The sequence below is a fragment of the Labeo rohita genome, chromosome 25, assembly GCF_022985175.1.
Source record: "Labeo rohita strain BAU-BD-2019 chromosome 25, IGBB_LRoh.1.0, whole genome shotgun sequence".
NCBI lineage: Eukaryota > Metazoa > Chordata > Actinopteri > Cypriniformes > Cyprinidae > Labeo > Labeo rohita.
This window is the reverse complement of record NC_066893.1, coordinates 24,425,065-24,448,185: the sequence shown is the minus strand read 5'-3', so window position 1 is coordinate 24,448,185 and position 23,121 is coordinate 24,425,065. Positions and strand designations below refer to the sequence as shown.

The window sequence follows — 23,121 nt, the reverse complement described above, 5'->3', positions numbered from 1 at the left end:
GAGGTGTCTTGTCTTGCCCTACACCGACTGACATTTCTTTGAATTCCCTGAATCTTTTCACAATATTATGTGTGGTAGTTGGTGAAAGACCTAAATACTTTGTGATTTTCTATTAAGAAATATGATTTTTGAATTGTTTGACACTTTTGTCATGAAATTTGGCACAAAGACATGATCCAACTTTGCTTGCAAGGACTGAAATGCTCCTTTTATACCCAAAAAAGATATCCTCACCTATTTCCATTTCACCTGCTTACTGTGAACTGTTTCAAAACAGTTTAATTTGGATATTCTATAACCTTTTCACTTTTTTCTGGAGTGTGTTGCAGCCATGAAAATCAAAATGTGGTTATATTTTCAAAATGAAACTAAAAGTTGGCCACTGAAAACATTGGAATTTTTTTTTAGTACTTGCTCAAATAAAGGTTAAAGACAATGAACAGATAACATCTTCTTGATTTTATGTCATTTCACGAAATGTCCCAACTTTTCCAGAACTGGGGTTGTATTTCACAGTTTTTTGTGAAATTTCAGATAACGCGTAGTATGTTCAGACATTAATTGTGCAAAAGATGCTAATATATTAAATTAGGAAAAGGTAATTGAGATACAATAAAAAGTTAATAGAATATCTACAATGATTACACCTAATAGAAGAATCAGCCGTATATTTGGAAGCTGCTTCGAGGATTACTGGCTTCTGCATTACGTAATATTCAGTCTCTGACTGATACTACAGTGGTGTTTTAGTGGGGTTTAGGCTTTACTTCCTAAATTCATCTCCCACTTCCCCGAACAGTTGGTCATGGTAGAAACTCTCATTCATTTGTTCATTAAATGAGTTTGTCTGGTAAGATCTGACAGAGATTTAAAAGCTCTTGGTCACTTTTGAATTAGATCATCTAGTTATTTTGTTTAACGGAGCATGAGAATGGAGATCTGCGGTCTTGTGTCTAAGAAAAATGAGCCAGGTATGAGTTCACTTTTATTGTTAGGCTACCTGTTTCCTAAATGAAAATATGTTAAATATGTAATAGAGTTGGGGTGTTTTTTTTCACACAGGGAAGTTTGTAACGAGGGCTTAATAAAAAATAACGCAGGTCAGTTTTAACCAAAAAGAGTAGTTTTCATAAATTTCATAAGGGTGAAGTTGTCACATGTCATGTTCTTAAACTCGGAAACTGTAATTAGGTGTAATTTACGGGTGGGACATGTCCCAATTAATATACATAATTAATGCGTATCTATACATTTATTCACTGACATTAAGTATCTCGGGGCTAATAATACATAGTACATGTAAGAATAAAACTATAACTTTAAAAATGATTGTATGTCAATACCAATGTCAAAGTCCAAAAATGGGCATATATTTTCATTTTTGTCAATGGAAATAAAACTTGCAGACATATTTCAAGAAAAATAGCATTTTGGTTTGGAATAGGGCTGCTCGATTCGTCGACGTCATTGATTACGTCAATCATGAAAATACGTTGATTAGCATGGAATGTGTCAGTGCGTTGCACCTTTAGCCACACCCACTGTGTGAGCCTGAGGAAAGCATTTCAGGATTTTTCTCCATATAATGGACTTCATTGGTGCCCCGATTTTAAACTTTCAAAATGTAGTTTAAATGCAGCTTCAAAAGGCTCTAAACAATCCCAGCCGAGGAAGAAAGGTCTTATCTAGCGAAATTATCTGTCATTTTTTCAGGAAAATAAAAATGTGTATACTGTTTAAGCACAAAAGCTTGTGTAGCACAGGTTCTGGGATGTGCGTTCACAACACTACGTACTATTGAATCAGGTCGAAAGGTCATGCGGAATGTAGGCGGAACTACAGGCCCAGTGTTTACAAAGTGAACACACAAAGACTAAAAAAGTGCAAGTAAGTCAAGCGCTGTTTACAAACAAAAAGGTACAACGATGTCGGACGATTTTGAAGTTGTAGGAGAAAATAAGATGGAGTTTTTTGAGCTGGAGTACACAGACAATGAACTTAAACGTGATCAATGACAATGACCTTAAACGGATCATTTTACCGTCTTGGACCTTTGAGTCTCGTTCAGCAAAATGAACAAATCTTTTTTCGAGTAATTTCGTTCATTTTAGCAAAATACAATTAAAATGTTACGTGTTACTTCCCTAACACATCTACTGCTTACACAAACGTTGATCACACTACAAACAAGACAAAACTATAATGCTATAAGAAACAGAAAAGATTAATTCATTGTTTACCTGGGTCTTTAGTCTATGATTAGCTCACCTCACCTCTTTTCTGACAAGTTTTCGAGTTTGAGTCGTTCGTTCATCACGTGACAGCCCCATAAGATGAACGAACGACTTGAAAAACCCGAAGACTTGAAACAGGTGAACAAATTCCAGTACAGAACCTAGTAGGATGTTGCGCATGCGCAACTGAACGAATCACTCCCTGAGATGACTCGTTCTTCCTGAGCCACATTAAAGATTTGTTCAAAATGAACGAATCGTTCAAGAACGTGCATCCCAGAGCTTATGCTACACAAGATTTTGTGCTTAAAAAGTATACAAATTTTTATTTCTTGAAAAAATTGACAGATGGTTTCTTGCCTCCTTGCTTTTTTTTTTTTTTTTCTTTCTTTTTTATTGTTTTATTAATTATTTATTGGGATTATTTTTCTCTTTTATTATTTTTTATTTGTTACTTTGTTACTTGTTATTTGTTACTTTACAACCCTGGAATTTACTTTACTTTCTTTCTTTCTTTCGTTTTTATTTTTTATTAATTATTTAGTGTTATTATTCTTTATTTTTCTCTTTTTTGTGTGTTGTGCAATATCACTCAGCACCATCAAACTAATTGTTAAAAATATAATAATTTGGAAGCTGTATAGAAAATTTGTTTGGGTCATAAATCTGAGTGATACCTGCTTCTCCAATAACCTTAATATTCATGAGCCAAATTCAACAACTTGTTCAGTTTGTTAAAAAAAATAGATTTACTCATTAAATAAGTCTGTCTGTGCAGATTCAAAGGCAGTAGGTTTGTTGATTGATTTTCACTTTCGATCACTTTTGAAATCCTCTAACAGAGTTTGAAAATGGAGAACTATGAGAGTGTTGTGACTGAGAAATATGTGTATACTGTCATCTGCTTCCTAAATTAAAACTTTTTTTACTCGGTGGGACAGCTGTGGTGTTTTTAACAAAGGGAAGTTGGTCGTAAGGGCTTTATCTCAGCATTACCATATAATGAATGTAGGTTTTAACTGAAAGGATGTTCTTCCAGACAAAAAGTATTTTTCATAAATATCACATAGGACAGGTTGTCACAAACCTCGTTCTCCTTTGTTTATCGTAAAACAAGCTACACAAACTCAGACTCATAATCGAATGCGATTCATATGCATAGCTTGTCAGTGACTTACGGCTCTGTGTATTAATTGCTGCTCCAGCTGAATGTTCGTGATGGAGATTTACTACTAATCACAGTACTGGCTTCACTGACTAAACGCGCCTGACAGTCGCATGCGATTTATTGTGCAGCCCTATTTGTAGTGTTGTTATGCTGTTTTTGAGCTGTATTTGTGTTGTGTTTGTTTGTGTGGTTCAGTGCCTCTGAAGAGCATCTCAGTAGAGGTTCGGGTTCAGGATCATGTAGCCACAGTCTCCTCCACTCTGCAGTATGTGAATGAGGAAGAGCGCCCCCTGGAGGCCTTGTTCGTCTTCCCTCTGCCTGCTGATGCTGCTGTCTGCCACTTCAGTGCCAAGATCGGAGAGCAGGAGATTGTGGCAGAGGTGCAAGACAGACAGAGTGTGAGTCCAAATACGAACCTGCAAGACATTGATTTGAATATATAGAATATATATAAATCATAAATCATATATCACATAACAAAACTGTATCTTGCAGGCGAGGTATCAGTATGATGATGCTGTGAGTTCGGGTCAGCAGGCGTTTCTGTTGGAAGAGAGTGAAGAGAGTCCTGATGTGTTCAAAATGAGTGTTGGGTGTCTGTCTGCGGGTCAGAACGCTGCCGTCACCATCATCTACATCATCGAGCTCACTGTGCAGGCCGACCACTCGCTGCGCCTCTGTCTGCCGGCTGTACTCAACCCCCCGATATACACCAGCAGGTCCTACAGCAGCTGCTTCAGGTTCAGGTGCTGGTATAGTCTCAGAGATTTCATCAGGAGCTGTTCCCTACACGCTGACTCTCAGTGTCCATGTGAGCTCTCCAAAGCCCATCTCCAAAATAGAGTCCAACTGCACTCTGGATCCTCTAGTGTTCCTCCACTCTGATCACAGTCAGGCTACGGTACTGTGTGTCTTCATGTGTTTATCTGGATGTGTGAGCAGAGCAGTTTTATGCATGTGTTGTTTGTGTGTGTAGGTGAATCTGAGTCCTGGTCACATGTTTGATAAGGATGTTGAGCTGTTTGTGTACTATCAGGATACCCATCAGCCCTCTGCTATAGTGGAGGCAGGAGTGACCACTGCCCCACCAGGTATGACCTGCAGATCACTGGGATTATGGGATTGAGTGATCAGTGTGTCATCGACTCTTTCTCTCTTTTCAGGCTCTCTGATGAGGGACCCAGTGGTCATGATAAGTTTGTACCCAGAGTTCCCAGAGGAAGAGATGAAATCACTGGCAACACGTGGTGAGTTTGTTTTTGTGATTGACAGATCAGGCAGTATGGGCAGCATGATGCATCATGGGAAAGGAGCACAAATGCGCATAGAAAGTGCAAAGGTAAGATTTAATTTGTGCTTTTTGCTCTGTTGATGTATATTCAGATGAGACACACTTGAATTTCTGTCCATGTCTCTCTATAGGACACTCTGCTGTTACTGTTGAAGAGTCTGCCCATGGGATGCTACTTCAATATCTATGGATTTGGCTCTCGTTTTGAGTCCTTCTTCCTGTTAGTAACTAGATCTTCATTCATAGATATTCAGTATTTAAATGTGTCAGTGGAGATGAGATGTTTTTCTGTCTTCACAGTCGAAGTGTCGTGTACAATCAGGACACAATGGATCAGGCTCTGAAGAGAGTGAAGGAAATGCGAGCAGACATGGGCGGCACAGAGATTTTACAGCCTCTAAAACACATCTACAGTCAGCACTGTTACCCCGATCACCCCAGACAGGTACAACACCTCAACATGAACCTACTACTCATTGATATATGTGTAAAAGTATAATAAGGCTTATCAGATGTTTTTCTCTCTTCAGCTGTTCATCTTCACTGATGGAGAGGTGGGAAACACTAAAGCGGTGCTGGACCTGGTGAAAAGTCATGCTCACTCTCACAGGTAAAGGTCTGCTGAGTTTAATCTGTCCATCATTCATATCTTCATCTCTAACAGTAACAGAGTTCATTGTGTCTTCAGGTGTTTCTCATTCGGGATTGGTGAGGGTGCAAGTGCCGCCCTCATCACAGGAATGGCCAGGGAGGGATCTGGTCACGCTCAGTTCATCACAGACACCGACCGCATGCAGCCCAAAGTAAAGCTCTCCACTGGATTTCACAGGCACAAATGTTTCCCATCAAATGATCAAATGTCTCAATGGTTTCTCTTTCTCCTCAAACTATATCAGGTGATGCAGTCGCTCAGGTTTGCACTGCAGCCCGCTGTGGTTAATATCTCTGTGGATTGGACCCTTCCTGATGGCGTTACTGTTGACACACTGTCTCTACCAATCAATGTGCTCTTCCAAGGTCAAAGGACACTCATTTATGCCCAACTTAAAGGAGAGGTGAGATGATGTAGCATGTGATTCTTTACAATACCAGTGTCTCTCATTTGTTTAGATTATCAAAAATCTGACTTTTCCCTTACTTACAGAGTTCAGGAGGCTCTGAGGGATCAGTGACAGTCAAATATAGTCTTAAAGATCAACAAGTAACAAACCAGCTCCACTTCTCCCTCAAACCAACTGAGGAAACAGGGTAACACACACAAACACATATAAAAACACATTGAATTGGAGCGACATCAACTGTTTACTTTTCTAATTCAACAAATTTACTCCATGTTTCTACAGGTTGTCCATTCACCGGCTGGCGGCTCGGACCCTGATCCGTTCTCTGGAGCAGAAGGAGAGGTCAGTTGGTGCAGATGTTGAGGGCATCAGGAGCAGGATGGTGGAGCTCAGTGTTCAAGCAGGAGTGAGCAGTGTTCATACAGCCTTCATTTCTGTGAATAAAGACAGCAGACAGACTGTGAAAGGACCCCTGCTGCAGAGAAGAGTGCCGACATACAGTTAGTGTTCTCATTGTGAACTTTTGAAAACAAATCCTTCATAAATGCACTGTATATAGAAAATCCCTAGGTGCCAATATGTGGCAGTGGCTTTTGCCACTGATAAGCACCAATTACATATTTTTCAGAAAATGTTAAAAAATAGTTATTATTTCAAAACAGATAATTGCCAAGTGACAGTTTACATTTGTTGTGTGCAGCTCATTTTGATGTGAAGTAAACTTCAACTAATTTAAATCTGAGATTACTAAATAAATGTTTCTCATTTGCTCTTATGAATGTGTAATATAGACTCTTCTTTACCCTCTGTCACATCAGTGCAATTTTATTGATATTCAAATGCTTTTCTTGTCACTTCACATTTTAATAAATTTGAGGTGTTGATTGATTTCATGAAGGTTATAGCAAAACTGCTTTGGGTCGAAAAATCATATCAATTCATCCCTATTTCAAAGCTTTTCTTGTTGTTGTTGTTGTGTGTTTGTTTGTTAGTTCTGTCTGTTTTTGACTTTTTGATCTAAATCTGTTTTGACCTTTGCTTTTATTGCCTGTAGCTCTGCCATGCCGTGGATGTGCCTCATCACTGGCAGGTAAATGCACCTCAGTCTAACAGTTATGTAAATAATAATGAAATGTGTGCAGCAATGATCATTCTTTTCATGACATATTATAAAATTGGTACATTTAATCATTGATTTACAAGCCTCATCAAAGTACATAACTACTGAGAGTTCAGAATGAGTAAGGGGTTGTTCACACAGGAAGTGCTCTGTTCCAAAAGTTGAACTACATTTAGTTATCACAACATCTTAAAACTGCAACACTCATGGTGTTACGTATGCAACGGGCCGTGCACTGGGGGTTGTCAGGTGGCTAGTTTAATACATTTGAGGTGTTGATATGACCTCATTAAAATGTAAAATATACAGTTTTTTTTAAAGACAGCAGACAGACTTGCTGCAGAAAAAAGTGCAGACACAAGCTGATTGTGTGTGTGTGTGTGTATGTGTTATTTCAATGAGGATACATCTGTGTCCTTCTTTCCTTTAATTTCAAAACCAATGTACCTGTCACAGACACACATGCTGTTGCTGTGTCTATTGGATCTGTCTATTTTTGGATATTTCTCCAGATATGAATCTATTCGGACCTTTAGTTTCTCTGCCTGTAGCCAATCAGCCAACATACTCAGGGCTCTTAGATCACATCAGGCAAGGTGAATGCACATTAGTTTGTTATTAGTTTTGTTAAAGAGTAAAGTATGAAATGTTTAAAGCAGTGATTGTTGTTTTTTTATAACATATTACTAATTTGGTACACTTAATTATTGTTTTAATTTTATTGTTTTAATTCTTTATTACATTATTTTAAAATTTTAAATGCTTTAGTTCTTATTTTTATTAAGGCTGTTAATGTAATTAATTAAGTATTATTAATTCTAAAACTAAAGTTTACTTTTGCATTTTTTTAGGGGTGAATTTGTGGCATTTAATGGATGGTAAGATGAATTATATTGTGTCTATGTTTGGTTGTTCTGGTATGTATATGTGGGTTTGCATGGAATATATATCAGGGGTGGCCAACATATCTGTGGAGAGCCACAATCCTGCAGAGTTTTGTTCTGACGATGTTAAAAACTCACCTGGCTGTAGCTTTCTAGTCAAGTCATGTCATCTTTATTTACACTCTTAAAAATAAAGGTGCTTCAAAAGGTTCTTCAAGCAATGTCATAGAAGAACCATTTTTGGTTCCACAAAGAACCATTCAGTCAAAGGTTCTTTAAAGAATCATCTCTTTCTTACATTTTTATAATCTGAAGAAACTTCTTTTGCCACAAATAACCTTTTGTAAAACAGAAAGGTTCTTCAGATGTTAGTTTTTTTATGGAACCATTAAGACAAAAAAGGTTGAAGGTGAAGCAGCTTTATTTTTAAGAGTGTATATAGCGCTTTTTACAATATAGATTGTCAAAGCAGCTTTACAATATTAAACAGGTAAATAGTGCGTCGATAATAGTACACACTCAATTTTTCAATTTACCTACACCGCAAAACAGCACCAGAGAAAAAAATCTGTGTGTAAAATAGTTTGTCTATTTTCTGTTGCTGGAATTCGATGGTTAAAATGACTGCCGAGACGCATTCTATATGTGTGAGATGGACACACTCCCATTTTTTTCATCAGAGAAAATTCTCTGGTGCTGTTTTGTGGTGTAGGTAAGTTCACCACTTAATTTTGAGTTAAAATATGTTGTTGTAACTTGCGTTACTATGATTGTACGGAGTAATAATATTACCCAAATTTTATTAGTAATGCGTTATATTACTGCGTTACAGCAAAAAGTAATATACTACCGTAATATTATTACTTTTTTAATGCGTTACTCCCAGCACTGATAATGAGCAGCAATAAACTATGTTTTGGTATACTATAATGCCTAGTCGTACTACTGTGGATATTTTGGTGAAAGTAACTCAGAAGTAGTGTAACAAATTACAATTCAGAGACAGTAATATTGTAATGTAACTAATTACTTTTAAAAAACAGTAGCTAGTAATAAATATTGTATTACATTTTGGAAGTAACTTGTCCAATACTGACTACAGCACATTTGATGTGTTCGTCTCATTATAGTGTGTTCAAATGCTTTTTTTAAAATATGTCTCATATATAGAAAGTCAAAGAATGTGTGTGGCAGTAGCTTTCGCATGGCAATCTCCAATGTGAAAATGCATTTAAAATCATGATTTCAACATACTGTAGGTCCTTCTTTTGTCACTTCACAGTTTACATTTGGCATGAGCAGTTTATTTTGACTATTCTTGGTAGTCTCTCCAGATATAATCCTTTGGTTTCTCTGTCTATAGATGCACCATCTGTTCCACCACGGACCTCTGGAAGTACTAGGTCACTGAGTAAGTGCTCATCAATGAAATCTTAGTGTTGTCAAACAGTGAGGTATGTGATATTTGAAGAAATGATGGTTGATTAAGATTATGCATTTTTTCTGTAGTGTTCATTCAGTCTGTTTATTGGTTATTCTACAATTGTGGGTACATCTCATGTCCGTGAAGTATATTTTAAATATATTTTCATCAATATAAAGCCCTAATGCTTAATTTTCTAGTACACAATTATATCTTTCTCAGTCACAAAAAATGATGGTCATTTCACACAGAACCCTGGTATTCAGCTGTCCGATTTTGTAAAGCTGCTCATTTTACTTTGCATTTAAGCATGAAAATTACCTCAAATATAAATTAATTTTATAGTTTTGCCTTTAGTTAGATTAGGTTATCAAGACATTTGGGTGTGCGCTTCAAAAATAATAAGTGTTTATTGTGATATAACTCGTTTTATTTGTGTGAGTGGATTAATTGACTGTCAACAGTGTTACACAAGTATTATTGCTGCAGATTTTAACAAGACAATTTAACTAAAACTTATGTTTTGTTTTTTAAAAAAAATCTATTACTAAATATACCATATGCTCAGTAGATGTAGGCTTCCATGTTGAGTTTAGGCCCAGAAGACTAAAAATGTCAACTAAATTACCTGTCAACTGTGTTGCCCAGTGAAGGTAACATGGTGAACAGTAGCAATGGTATATGGTATTTGATGCACATATTCCTACAGATCACTTTATTTATATAGCAGATTATACAATATAGATTGTTACAAAGCAGCTATGTAAGGTCATGTTTGGGTTTTAGGGAATAAGGAAAAAAAAATCTTCACATTGTCACATTCTAAATGTACACCTAACTATAGAATGACCCTTATGTTAATCCCATTAAACCTATCCTTTATAGAAAACAGATGCATTTTTACAATATAAAAAATCTGTCATTGAGGGGACGTTTGGTCCCCAGAATGTAGGGAATACCTGGACCACACATACACACAGAGTAACTTCTCATATTTCAGCAATCATTTTAGTATATCTTCTCAGTTGTTGCTCTCCACAAAGATGGCCTAGGCTATAAGAGGTTCAGTAATAACCTGAAACTGAGTTACAGTACTGTGGCCAGGGTCATACAGAGGTTTTCCAAGACGGGTTCCATTCAGAATAGGCCTCGCAAGGGTCGATCAACGAAGTTGAGTACTCGTTCTGTGCATCAGGTGCGGAACCTGGCTTCAAAAAACAGATGCATGAGTGCTACCAGCATTGCTTTAGAGGTTGCGGAAGTAGAAGGTCAGCTTGTCAGTGCTCAGACCATATGCTGCACACTGCAACAAGTCAGTGCACTGGCGTCATCCAAGAAGGAAGCCTTTTCTGAAGCTAGTTTACAAGAAATCCCGCAAACAGTTTGCTGAAGACAACCTGTCCAAGAGCATGAACTGGAACTATGTTCTATGGTCTGATGAGACTAAGACATCCACAGACTTCCCTAGTGGTGTTGCTATTGGTTGGGAATTGTGTGCTGTTTTACCTCATGCTTGGTGTGGTCTTATCCTTGTTTTGGTCTGATCTTCACCACTCTCACAGCGGGATTGTATATCATTCCCATTGCAGTCTTCGCAATGCATAGTGAATGCTCGATAGGGAATATCTCCAGGAACGTAACCTCTATTCAATGAAAGCAGGAGTTGTTGATTTGAATTCATTAAAATGTAAATAGTTCTGTTTTAAAGAAGATGTGGTAAATGGATTCTTTTCTACACAGGGAACACATCATTCTATCGCGGTTCCGAAGCTTTTTCTGTGGAACGTGGAAGTGCTTTGTCACCCTTAGGTAAATGCACCTCAGTTTAATAGTTATGAAAGTATGTAAAGTATGAAATGTTTAAAGCAATAATTGTTGTTTTTATGGCATATTACAAAATTGGCACATTTAATTATTGATTTACAAGCCTTACCAAACCACACAACTACTGAGAGTTAAGAATGAGTAAGAGGTCATTTACGCTGGAAGCACTCTTTTTCCAAAGTTGAACTACATTTAACTTGGCACAACATTTTAAAACTGCAGCACTCATGGTGTAAGACACTGAAAGACAGTGAGACACCACACAGTAACCAAAATTGCAAGTCTGAATCTACAGCACGAAACAGACAGTGCATCCAATGTAGTCTGTTTTCATGAATGTCTGCATTGAATCAGTTTGTGAATCAAACACACCAGGGCACTGGGGATGGCCCAGTGGCTAGCGCAATACATTTAAGGTGTTTCGGCCTTTAGGATTATACCAAAATTGTCTCTGGATCAAACATGTCCATATCAATTCATCTCTATTCCAGAGCTTTTTTAGTTAGATCTGCTGGATGTGTCTGTTCTTGGTTGTTTCTCCAGATCTGAATCTGTTTTGACCTTGTTTTCTCTGCCTGTAGATGCACCACCTGCTCAGCCAGAGACCTCTGAACGTATTGAGCGTATGTCACGAAGTAAGTGCAGCTCAAAGTAATGTTAGGTTTGTCGAAGAATAAGGTATGTGATGTTTGAAGAAATAATTGTTGATTTAAGATTATATGTTTTTTTTTCCTGTGGTGTGTGTTCATTAATTCTGTTAATGTTATTTCTTTAAACCTATCCTTTACAGGAAACATATGCATCTTTACCGTTTCAAAAATCTATCAGTAAGGGGACATTTGGTCCCCAGAATGTAGTGAATCCCTCTACCACACACACACACAGATTAACTGCCAAACATGTCATGAGGTTGACAGACACTATGTTTATGTTTGGAATGGAATTCTAGTTCACTTGCTAACTACATACTGATTATACACTTTATACTACCTACTGTTCAATAAATATAGTATGTTAAAGGCATTTTCCATACTAAATGATTCAAAAAAGTATGCGACATTGCAATCATGTGACCTCATCACATTGCATGTGAATGGTGTCTAGTTACCAACTTCGAAATAAAAACATTAAAACATAATTTTTCTAAAATTTAAAATTATGTAAAAAAAGAAAGTAAAAATAAATGAGCAACTTGTTTAATGACAAGCTCCTCTCATATTAGGACTTTTCACACACCACATAACTCCAGATTATTTATGTTCTACACACCGTTTTTAACCCTGTGTAAATTAACCTTTCATGCTTGTGATTTTGAAGTAGGGTATGCTCCGGAGCAGAGCTAACAGCTTTTACCCTGTTAACCCTGTATCGCGGTGCCAAATTTATACAGAATGAAACAATGCACTTTAAAATATTTACACTAGATGCTGCTTAGCAACCAACAGCTAGTCACGTGCATCATATTCACAGTCCCAGAAACCCTTTACTGGATAAACGTTCATTTCAGTGACGGGACAAATGTCAAATGGTGACAGAAATTGTGACAATTAGAGTGAAGAAGTCCATTCTGTATAAACTGTACAGTCAGCATTATATAATACGGATGCACAATGCAATAATATTTGAAGAAACAATTGTTGTTTTAATTGCTTTTTACAAAACTGGTACATTTAATTATTGATTTATAAGCCTCACCAAACCACAGCTCTAAACAGAGAGCACTAAATGAGTCCCTGTCACTTAAAAGTTAACAGGATGTGAAATTTAGTTTTTTTTTTTCCTTTAGGGAAACTGCGTCAAGCTGCGTCTCCAATTTGTGGTAAGATAAAACATATTGACTACTCTTCTTTTACATGCTTTTGTTTAGGTGTCTTTTTTCTTTGATTAACAGACATCAAAGCAGCTGGAATATTAGGTTATTTTGGCTGCTGTTACTTTAAGAGCTGCTGCTGCTCAACATGACCCGGATCTGTCACTCATCGTATTTTCTCACAACTCTCTTTACCTTTTCACTACTAATGTTGCTAATGAGCTGATGAGTTGAATGGGGTGTTTTGGATGAGAGAGACAGTGCTGGGCTGCTCCAGGACATTTTTAAAACCACTGCATTTCAGAGACATGTTCTTAAATGAGACCAACAAATACTTACATGCATGCACAGTTTTAAGGAAGCTTTATGGTAACTTCATGACTTAACTGACTGTATAAATACTACATTGCATGCTCGTAGTTTCATTTGCGCTTTTACTACAGCTACGAGCACAGTATAACACTGTTCACTGTTGTTCTACTTAAGCTCATCACAGGTACCTTTTCCGCACTCGTTTGACTAACGCCTGTCACTGGAATGAAGTTGGAGTGAGCATCTGAAAAGTCACTTGTTTGATGGTCGTAAAGATATTCTGTGACTACATTAACACATTTCTTGTCAAGAAAAAAAAAACGAAGCAGTTGTGAGTGGGGTGGCTAATTAGCTCCGCCCCTGCGTTAACTCAATAATTTTAATAATGCTTCTGTGAGCTACTTCGTGAGTGCGGTTAAAATTAATTATAAATTCAACATACTGTAGTTCATTGTCACTTCACAGTGTATTTGTTTTTTAGATATTGATTAGGGCTGTCCTGATTCGGCAGTTCTGGTCGACTGTTCGAATGCATCTAATGTAAATGTTTCTGTTTTAGAGAAGATGTGCTAAATGGATTCTTTTCTACACAGGAAACACACATCAATCTATCGCTGTTCCAAAGCTTTTTATGTTTGTTAGTTCTTTTGGATATGTTTGTTTTTAACTGTTTCTGAATCTGTTCTGACCTGCAGCACTCATGGTGTAAGACACTGAAAGACAGTGAGACACCACACATTAACCAAAATTCACAACAAAAAGTCTGAATCTACAGCACGAAACAAACAGTGCATCCAATGTAGTCTGTTTTCATGAATGTCTGCATTGAATCAGTTTGTGAATCAAACACACCAGGGCACAGGGGATGGCCCAGTGGCTAGCGCAATACATTTAAAGTGTTTCGGCCTTTAGGATTATAGCACATTTGTCTCTGGGTCAAACATGTCTATATCAATTCATCTCTATTCCAGAGCGTTTCTAGCTAGATCTGCTGGATGTGTCTGTTCTTGGTTGTTTCTCCAGATCTGAATCCGTTTTGACCTTGTTTTCTCTGCATGTAGATGCACCACCTGCTCAGCCAGAGACCTCTGAACGTATTGAGCGTATGTCACGAAGTAAGTGCAGCTCAAAGTACTGTTAGTTTTGTCAAAGAGTGAGGTATGTGATGTTTGAAGAAATAATTGTTGATTTAAGATTATATGTTTTTTTTTCCTGTGGTGTGTGTTCATTAATTCTGTTAATGTTATTTCTTTAAACCTATACCTTTACAGGAAACATATGCATCTTTACCGTTTCAAAAATCTATCAGTAAGGGGACATTTGGTCCCCAGAATGTAGTGAATCCCTGGACCACACACACACACAGATTAACTGCCAAACATGTCATGAGGTTGACAGACACTATGTTTATGTTTGGAATGGAATTCTAGTTCACTTGCTCACTACGTACTGATTATACACTTTATACTACCTACTGTTCAATAAATATAGTATGTTAAAGGCATTTTCCATACTAAATGATTCAAAAAAGTATGCGACATTGCAATCATGTGACCTCATCACATTGCATGTGAATGGTGTCTAGTTACCAACTTCGAAATAAAAACATTAAAACATAATTTTTCTAAAATTTTAAATTATGTAAAAAAAGAAAGTAAAAATAAATGAGCAACTTGTTTAATGACAAGCTCCTCTCATATTAGGACTTTTCACACACCACATAACTCCAGATTATTTATGTTCTACACACCGTTTTTAACCCTGTGTAAATTAACCTTTCATGCTTGTGATTTTGAAGTAGGGTATGCTCCGGAGCAGAGCTAACAGCTTTTACCCTGTTAACCCTGTATCGCGGTGCCAAATTTATACAGAATGAAACAATGCACTTTAAAATATTTACACTAGATGCTGCTTAGCAACCAACAGCTAGTCACGTGCATCATATTCACAGTCACAGAAACCCTTTACTGGATAAATGTTCATTTCAGTGACGGGACAAATGTCAAATGGTGACAGAAATTGTGACAGTCAGAGTGAAGAAGTCCATTCTGTATAAACTGTACAGTCAGCATTATATAATACGGATGCACAATGCAATAATATTTGAAGAAACAATTGTTGTTTTAATTGCTTTTTACAAAACTGGTACATTTAATTATTGATTTATAAGCCTCACCAAACCACAGCTCTAAACAGAGAGCACTAAATGAGTCCCTGTCACTTAAAAGTTAACAGGATGTGAAATTTAGTTTGTTTTTTTTCCTTTAGGGAAACTGCGTCAAGCTGCGTCTCCAGTTTGTGGTAAGATAAAACATATTGACTACTCTACTTTTACATGCTTTTGTTTAGGTGTCTTTTTTCTTTGATTAACAGACATCAAAGCAGCTGGAATATTAGGTTATTTTGGCTGCTGTTACTTTAAGAGCTGCTGCTGCTCAACATGACGCGGATCTGTCACTCATCGTATTTTCTCACAACTCTCTTTACCTTTTCACTACTAATGAGCTGACGAGTTGAATGGGGTGTTTTGGATGAGAGAGACAGTGCTGGGCTGCTCCAGGACATTTTTAAAACCACTGCATTTCAGAGACATGTTTTTAAATGAGACTAACAAATACTTGCATGCACAGTTTTAAGGAAGCTTTATGGTAACTTCATGACTTAACTGACTGTATAAATACTACATTGCATGCTCGTAGTTTCATTTGTGCTTTTACTACAGCTACGAGCACAGTATAACACTGTTCACTGTTGTTCTACTGAAGCTCATCACAGGTACCTTTTCCGCACTCGTTTGACTAACGCCTGTCACTGGAATGAAGTTGGAGTGCGCGTCTGAAAAGTCACTTGTTTGATGGTCGTAAAGATATTCTGTGACTACATTAACACATTTCTTGTCAAGAAAAAAAAAACGAAGCAGTTGTGAGTGGGGTGGCTAATTAGCTCCGCCCTTGCGTTAACTCGATAATTTTAATAAAGCTTCTGTGAGCTACTTCGTGAGTGCGGTTATAATTAATTATAAATTCAACATACTGTAGTTCATTGTCACTTCACAGTGTATTTGTTTTTTAGATATTGATTAGGGCTGTCCTGATTCGGCAGTTCTGGTCGACTGTTCGAATGCATCTGTTGTAAATGTTTCTGTTTTAAGATGTGCTAAATTGATTCTTTTCTACACAGGAAACACACATCAATCTATCCCTGTTCCACAGCTTTTTATGTTTGTTAGTTCTTTTGGATGTGTTTGTTTTTAACTGTTTCTGAATCTGTTCTGACCTTTGGTTTCATTGCCTGTAGTGTTTCAGGAATATGGAAGTGCTTTGTCACTGACAGGTAAATGCACCTCAGTTTAATAGTTCTGTAAAGTATGAAATGTTTCAAGCAATAATTGTTGTTTTTATGGCATATTACAAAATTGGTACATTTAATTACTGATTTACAAGCCTTACCAAACCACACAACTACTGAGAGTTAAAAATGAGTAAGAGGTCATTTATGCTGGAAGCACTCTTTTCCAAAGTTGAACTACATTTAACTTGGCACAACATTTTAAAACTGCAGCACTCATGGTGTAAGACACTGAAAGACAGTGAGACACCACACAGTAACTAAAATTCACAACAAAAAGTCTGAATCTACAGCGTGAAACAGACAGTGCATCCAATGTAGTCTGTTTTCGTGAATGTCTGCATTGAATCAGTTTGTGAATTAAACACACCAGGGCACAGGGGATGGCCCAGTGGCTAGCGCAATACATTTAAGGTGTTTCGGCCTTTAGGATTATACCAAAATTGTCTCTGGATCAAACATGTCCATATCAATTCATCTCTATTCCAGAGCTTTTCTAGTTAGATCTGCTGGATGTGTCTGTTCTTGGCTGTTTCTCCAGATCTGAATCCGTTTTGACCTTGTTTTCTCTGCCTGTAGGTGCACCACCTGCTCAGCCAGAGACCTCTGAACGTATTGAGCGTATGTCACGAAGTAAGTGCAGCTCAAAGTACTGTTAGGTTTGTCGAAGAATAAGGTATGTGATGTTTGAAGAAATAATTGTCGATTAAAATTGCGGGGTTTTTTTTCTGTGGTGTGTGTTCATTCATTCTGTTATTATATGTTATTTCTTTAACCCTAAACCTACCCCTTACAGAAAACGTTTGCATTGTTACATTTTCAGCTAAATATCAGTTACTATTTTTAGACCGCAGGCTGGTGACCTGGGTTATGACCCAGGGTTAACTATTTTCTAAAGAAAAAAATCCAGTTAAAATGTGATTAAAAATATGAAATTTCCACATTGCACATGTTTATCTTGTCACTTAACATTTTAACACATTTGAGGTGTTGATTTGACCTCATTAAGAGGGTAAAATGTACAGGTGTTTTTAGGGTTGATGTGGTAGGTGGTTTTCTTCAATCATTGTGGGTTTCTTGTGTCTGCAAGAATGTGTTTGTGGTATTTGCTAAGGCAAACGTCGCAAGAAATGACTTGAGTGCTAAAATTGCTGAGTGTACCTCTTTTATGAGTTCTTTGACAAAGAACTGTTGGATGTTTCTGTTCTTGACTGTTTCTCCAGATCTAAATATGTTCTGACCTTTGGTTTCTGTCTGTAGAAGCACCACTTGCTCAACCACGGCTCTCTGAACGTACTATACGTAGGTCACAAAGTAAGTGTATCTCAAAGTAATGTTAGTTTTGTCAAAGAGTGAGCTATGTGCTTGTCACTCCATCCTGTAACGCATGAGCAAGAGTTCTTGAATTTCACTGATGGTTTACTCAGAACATCAATTCCTCACCACTAACATGGATGACAGATGTCAGGGAACTGAAAACAAACAAATGATACACAAGCGTACCTCATTAACTGCTTACAGAAGGGAGGATTCAAAGGAAACATCATGGACTCTTCCATTTGTGTTTCACATTCTTTAGCTTCACTTGTGTGCTAGTTACACTAGTGAGTGAACTGCATTGTGCGTGGTGTGTGACTCCTGTTAAAACACTTCAGTCATAATTGGGTCCGCTTATTCAGCGGTAACTTATGACCATAATTACACATTAGCTAGGGGGTTTTCAACTCTGGCCTTCCAGGTCCACTTTCCTGCAGAGTTTAGCTCTAACCCTAATTAACACATTAACAAGCTAATCAAGGTCTTCAGGATCACTAGACACTTACTGCACAGGCAGGTGAGTTTGATCAAGGTTGGAGCTAAATGCTGTAGCAAAGTGGACCTCAAGGGCCAGAGTTGAGAACCCCTGTACTACAGTGATGTTTGAAGAAATTATTGTTGATTAAGATAATGCACTTTTTCTGTTGTACATGTTCATTCAGTCTGTTACAAAAAATCTTTATAGAAAACAAATGCATTTTTACAGTTTCGAAAATCTATCCTTGTTAAGATATAAACTGCCTGGCCAAAAAAACAAACAAAATTTCAATTTTTGAGTTTTAATCAGTAAATACTTAAGTGTTTAGTATTGATTCATTATTGCAGTGATTAACATGTTTTTGGCATGTTATGTTGGCTCTAATTGTTTGTGACCCTATGCCAGTTTGCTGTGCTCCTAATAGATTGGGTTGGTCATTATAGAATTGATTTAATGCATCTGTGTTCTATGATTTATGTATTGTCAGTAGGTCAGCCACAGAACTTTCCACTCCCATTGGTGTTGTTATGGGATTAAGCCCTGTTTAGGCCTTTGGTTGTGTGATATTTCTTAAAGGGGTCATCGGATGCCCATTTTGCACAAGTTGATATGATTCCTTAGGGTCTTAATGAAAAGTCTATAACATACTTTGGTTAAAATTTCCCAATGGTAGTGTTAAACAACACCTTTTTGCCCTGTCAAAATCAGCTCTGCAGAAATTAACCCATTCTGTTGGATGTTCCTTTAAATGCAAATGAGCTCTGTTCACACTGCCCCCTAATTCTGTCTGTGGAGTGACGAGCTGGTCTGTTTACTTAGCCGCATTTAGCAGCGAAACTTGCTAATTAGCACGTTATTAGGAAAGGCGATTGCAAAGATTAATAAAATCCTATAAAATACTCACTTCTGCTGTAAGTGAAGTTGTATCATGAATGATTTGCGCAAACATAGATGCATTTATGTAGATCTGGAGGCCCATTCCCTTCACAAACACATGTAATCCACTGCATCTTCAGCTGCTCAGATGTCGGGAGTAAATGACGACCACTATGTTTATTATTACATCCAACAACACAATACCTCGATCACCTCGATGACGTCACACAGACAAGAACCTGAGAATAGCTTGATTGGAAAAAGGGGAAATTATTTTTACAGATTAATTAAAAACCGCTGGGTGAATTGTTGTCATTATAGGGTAGATGTGTACACACACTTCCAACACACATTTATGTTCAAACAACATGTAAAAGTGAACTTTACATCCGATGACCCCTTTAACTATATTTTGTTTTATATATATATATATATATATATATATATATATGCACATATACACACACATATATGTATGTGTGTGTGCGCGTATATATATATATATATATATATATATATATACGAAAAGTTCATTTGCAAAAAAATGATTTTAACAATTTTGAAAATTTTGAATTTTTTTTTCAATGCGCATTCCAGTTAATCTTAATCAAACTGCATTTGGGTTATTTTGATTAAGTAAAAATAACTAAAAAATACAGCTAACTAACATAACAAAACAAAAACATGATAGCATAATAAAAAATACATTTTTTTTTTTAATGTAAAAAAAAACTGAGTTACTTGTTTTTGCAAATAAACTCTTCAATTATATATAAAATGAGCAGCTTATTTTGATGCAAATTGTATTTGTTTTTTTTTGTTTTTTTAGATATGGAAGACTTGATTGGTAAGATAAATAATATAGACTCTTCTTTTTCAAAACATATATGCGTGTTTTGCATTTCCCTGATGGCATGGATTTAAATGCTTTTCTTGTCACTTCACTGCTTAAGACAATTAAGGTGTTGATTTGACCTCATTAAAATGTAAATGTTTCTGTTTTAGAAAAGATGTGGTAAATTGATTCCTTTCTACACAAGAAATGCACATCAGTCTATCCCTGTTCTAGAGCTTTTTTGTTTGTTAGTTCTTTTGCATGTGTCTGTTTTTAACTGTTTCTGAATCTCTTCTGACCATTCGTTTTGGTGCCAGTAGGTCTTGTGAGGCATGGATATGACTTGTCACTGGCAGGTAAATACACCGCAATGTAATAGTTCTGTGAAGTATGAAATGTATAAAGCAATGATTGTTGTTTTCTTGGCATCAGTTTTTGAATCAAACACTCCAGGGCTGTGCACAAGGGGTGGCCCAGTGGCTAGTTTAATACATTTAAAGTGTTGATTTGATATTTAGCGTTCATGTAAAATTTCATAACTTATAGATGGTTCTGTGGGCTTCCAAGGCTTTGATGATAAAGATGACGACGTAGATTGCAGACAAGAATGGGACTATAAAGAAGACAAAAAAGATTGGAATGAGAAAAAAAAAAGTGGAATAAGAAGAAGCGGAAAACCCCTGAAAACTTTGAGTGCGTACTTGCTCTGCCCCTAATTATGATTTTCACATAGCTTCCTTAACAATTTACATTTGTATGTGGGCTTCAGAAAGACTGAATTATATAAGTAAGCGACAACCTTGTTTTTATGTTTTATGATAGTGTTCTTCTCTCCTGTTAACATACTTTAGACTTTATCTATCCATTTTACTGTTATCCTAATTGTGTGTGTGTGTGTGTGTTCAGCTGCTCCTGAGCCCCCAGAAGGGACACTTCTTCAATTGGTTTCTCTTCAAAAGGCGTCAGGCTGCTGGGATCTGGACGCCACACTGGCTGATGTGTTTGGAAAGAGGAAGGATGCGCTGAACAGTCAGAAACCAGCACAGGTGAGAGATGTGATGAAATAATAAGTCAGCCACACTCTAAAAAGTGCTGGGTTAAAAAATAACCCAACCTTAACCCAGCCGCTGGGTAACTATGGGACAGAACACGCGTTGGGTTGTTTTGACCCAAGTGCTGGGTTTAACCATTTGACCCAGAATGCTGGGTTGTTTATTTGACCCAACCAGTGGGTCAGGTTGACTGTGTTGCTGGGTTAAACATAACCTAATCATTGGGTTATTTTTTGTCTTATTGCCTTGCTACCTTTATATTTACCAATAATAATAAATAATCACAGAAGAATGTAAAATTATTATTGCTTTTCTGTAATACAGTTAGAAACACACAAAAAAATGCAACTGTAAATATTAATTTAATGAGTTTTATTTCTTTTTAAAACAATTTTCAAATGGGTGCAGCTGCAAAAACATTTTATCCAACCATTACAGACACATAAAACAACAATTTTAGTAGATCAGTTACTTTAAAACACAAAACTGTGTAAACTAGGCACTGTGGATTCCCATTCTTTGTTAACATTGCAGCAGCAGAACACTCAAAAATGAATGATTACCACATGAGAATCGTTCTAAACATTGTGCGATTAAAACTAAGCCAAACAAAGTGTCCACCAGACAATACATATGACAATTTAAAACATGTTGCAATTGGCCAGAAAAAACAGTTGGTCTTAAAAAAAAATAATAATAATAAAATTCACACATGAAGACTTATGTCCATCAACATAATATACTGCAAGGTGGAGAAATTTCCCGGCAACAAGTCAGTGGCTTCAGTGGCACGGCCTGTAACAATGGCGAAGGTCTGGGATGTCGTTGTCTGGTCCCCAAGGCACAAATCCACCATGCTGGTCTCCACCTGTTAATTATACGACACTTAGTCTTGAAGACACTTAGGCCTTAAAATATACTCATTTTAGAAGAAAATTTCAAACTGCACATTTTTAGTCTTTTACATCTGAACACTTCATACAGTGGTGGCCAAAATGATTGGAACACTAGTATTTTCACCATCTAAACAGTTTTAAGTCAGTGATTTCTATTTTTTGCTGTAGTGTGTCAGTGGGAAATATCAGTTTCCAAAAATTCATTATATATATATAGAAAAAGTAAAACACAACTTACAGGTTTGTATGTCAATGAATGGCTTCCAGACTTCTGTGGTTGTGGCTCTGTGGACCCTTCCTCCAGAATGGGCAGGACTTTGAAAGCACTCTCTCCTTTAACGTCTAGACCATAAGAATAATACAGTGCAAATTGTGAAACTTATCTCATAATCAAAACAACACAGTGAAACACTTTCATATGAAAATTTTCTATAGATTGACATATTATAGGAAATACTTTACCTGAAGTTATGTCACCCAGCTCTTAATGCACCTTTCCATCTTGCAAATGTAGCCCAGTCTACAAAAAGTCTGCCTCTGGATGTAGCTTCCTGATATCTTGTGATATCTGATCAAATTTGAAAAAAAAAAAAAAAAAAAAAACACACACAAATGTGGTTAAATAAGTAACTATGTATAATACCAGTAACTATGGTTATTTTAATGAAAAGATCAAATTCTAAAACAAATCATGGTTACTGAATGTTATTGAAAGATATAACTTACCTTCAAAGGTTTTAACCAGGGTATCAAGGTGCCTTTCCTTGAACTTCTCTATTTCAAAGCTGTCCATCTGCACCAGCAAGAATCTCACATATCTAGAATGAAATTTCAGATTTAGAAAATTAGAATTTCACAAAACAATTACTTATTTTATATAGAAAGCAGGTTAATGCGTTTACATGCAGCACAATCGTTTAAACACAGATCACGTGATTCTCCGCAGTTTCTGATTAAATCGGTCGGGTTTTCTCTGACATGTCCTCGCGTGTGAACAGGTGAACAGATCTGGGTGGAGGAGTGGACGGAGCGGGAGCGGGCGCGGGCGCATTTAGGCGCAATCATCAAATGTATTTAAAAGGAAGCCCGCGCCACTGTTCTGACCGCATCACTGTCGTTACCCGGTGTTTTTAGGGAATATCTGCATATACGCACATGCGATCAAATGAGCTATTCATGTGGACTGTCACGA

At 36.9% G+C, this 23,121-nt stretch overlaps 1 protein-coding gene across 1 annotated transcript in view; it reads left to right on the top strand.

Moving 5' to 3' along the window:
- Window positions 1-850: 850 nt before the first annotated feature.
- LOC127156340 (von Willebrand factor A domain-containing protein 5A-like) overlaps window positions 851-23,121 on the top strand; it is a 51,535-nt gene continuing 29,264 nt past the window's right edge. The window contains 27 exon segments of the mRNA XM_051099106.1: window positions 851-971; window positions 3,598-3,800; window positions 3,898-4,101; window positions 4,103-4,303; window positions 4,379-4,493; window positions 4,566-4,741; window positions 4,825-4,913; window positions 4,994-5,138; window positions 5,224-5,303; window positions 5,382-5,496; window positions 5,590-5,748; window positions 5,838-5,941; window positions 6,037-6,254; window positions 6,809-6,844; window positions 7,387-7,470; window positions 7,726-7,752; window positions 9,122-9,169; window positions 10,922-10,990; window positions 11,587-11,640; window positions 12,792-12,824; window positions 16,425-16,460; window positions 17,055-17,108; window positions 17,736-17,789; window positions 19,976-19,993; window positions 20,299-20,337; window positions 20,528-20,674; window positions 20,888-21,027. Of these exon segments, the coding sequence (XP_050955063.1) occupies window positions 926-971; window positions 3,598-3,800; window positions 3,898-4,101; window positions 4,103-4,303; window positions 4,379-4,493; window positions 4,566-4,741; window positions 4,825-4,913; window positions 4,994-5,138; window positions 5,224-5,303; window positions 5,382-5,496; window positions 5,590-5,748; window positions 5,838-5,941; window positions 6,037-6,254; window positions 6,809-6,844; window positions 7,387-7,470; window positions 7,726-7,752; window positions 9,122-9,169; window positions 10,922-10,990; window positions 11,587-11,640; window positions 12,792-12,824; window positions 16,425-16,460; window positions 17,055-17,108; window positions 17,736-17,789; window positions 19,976-19,993; window positions 20,299-20,337; window positions 20,528-20,674; window positions 20,888-21,027 (2,694 nt within the window). The 5' untranslated portion in view covers window positions 851-925.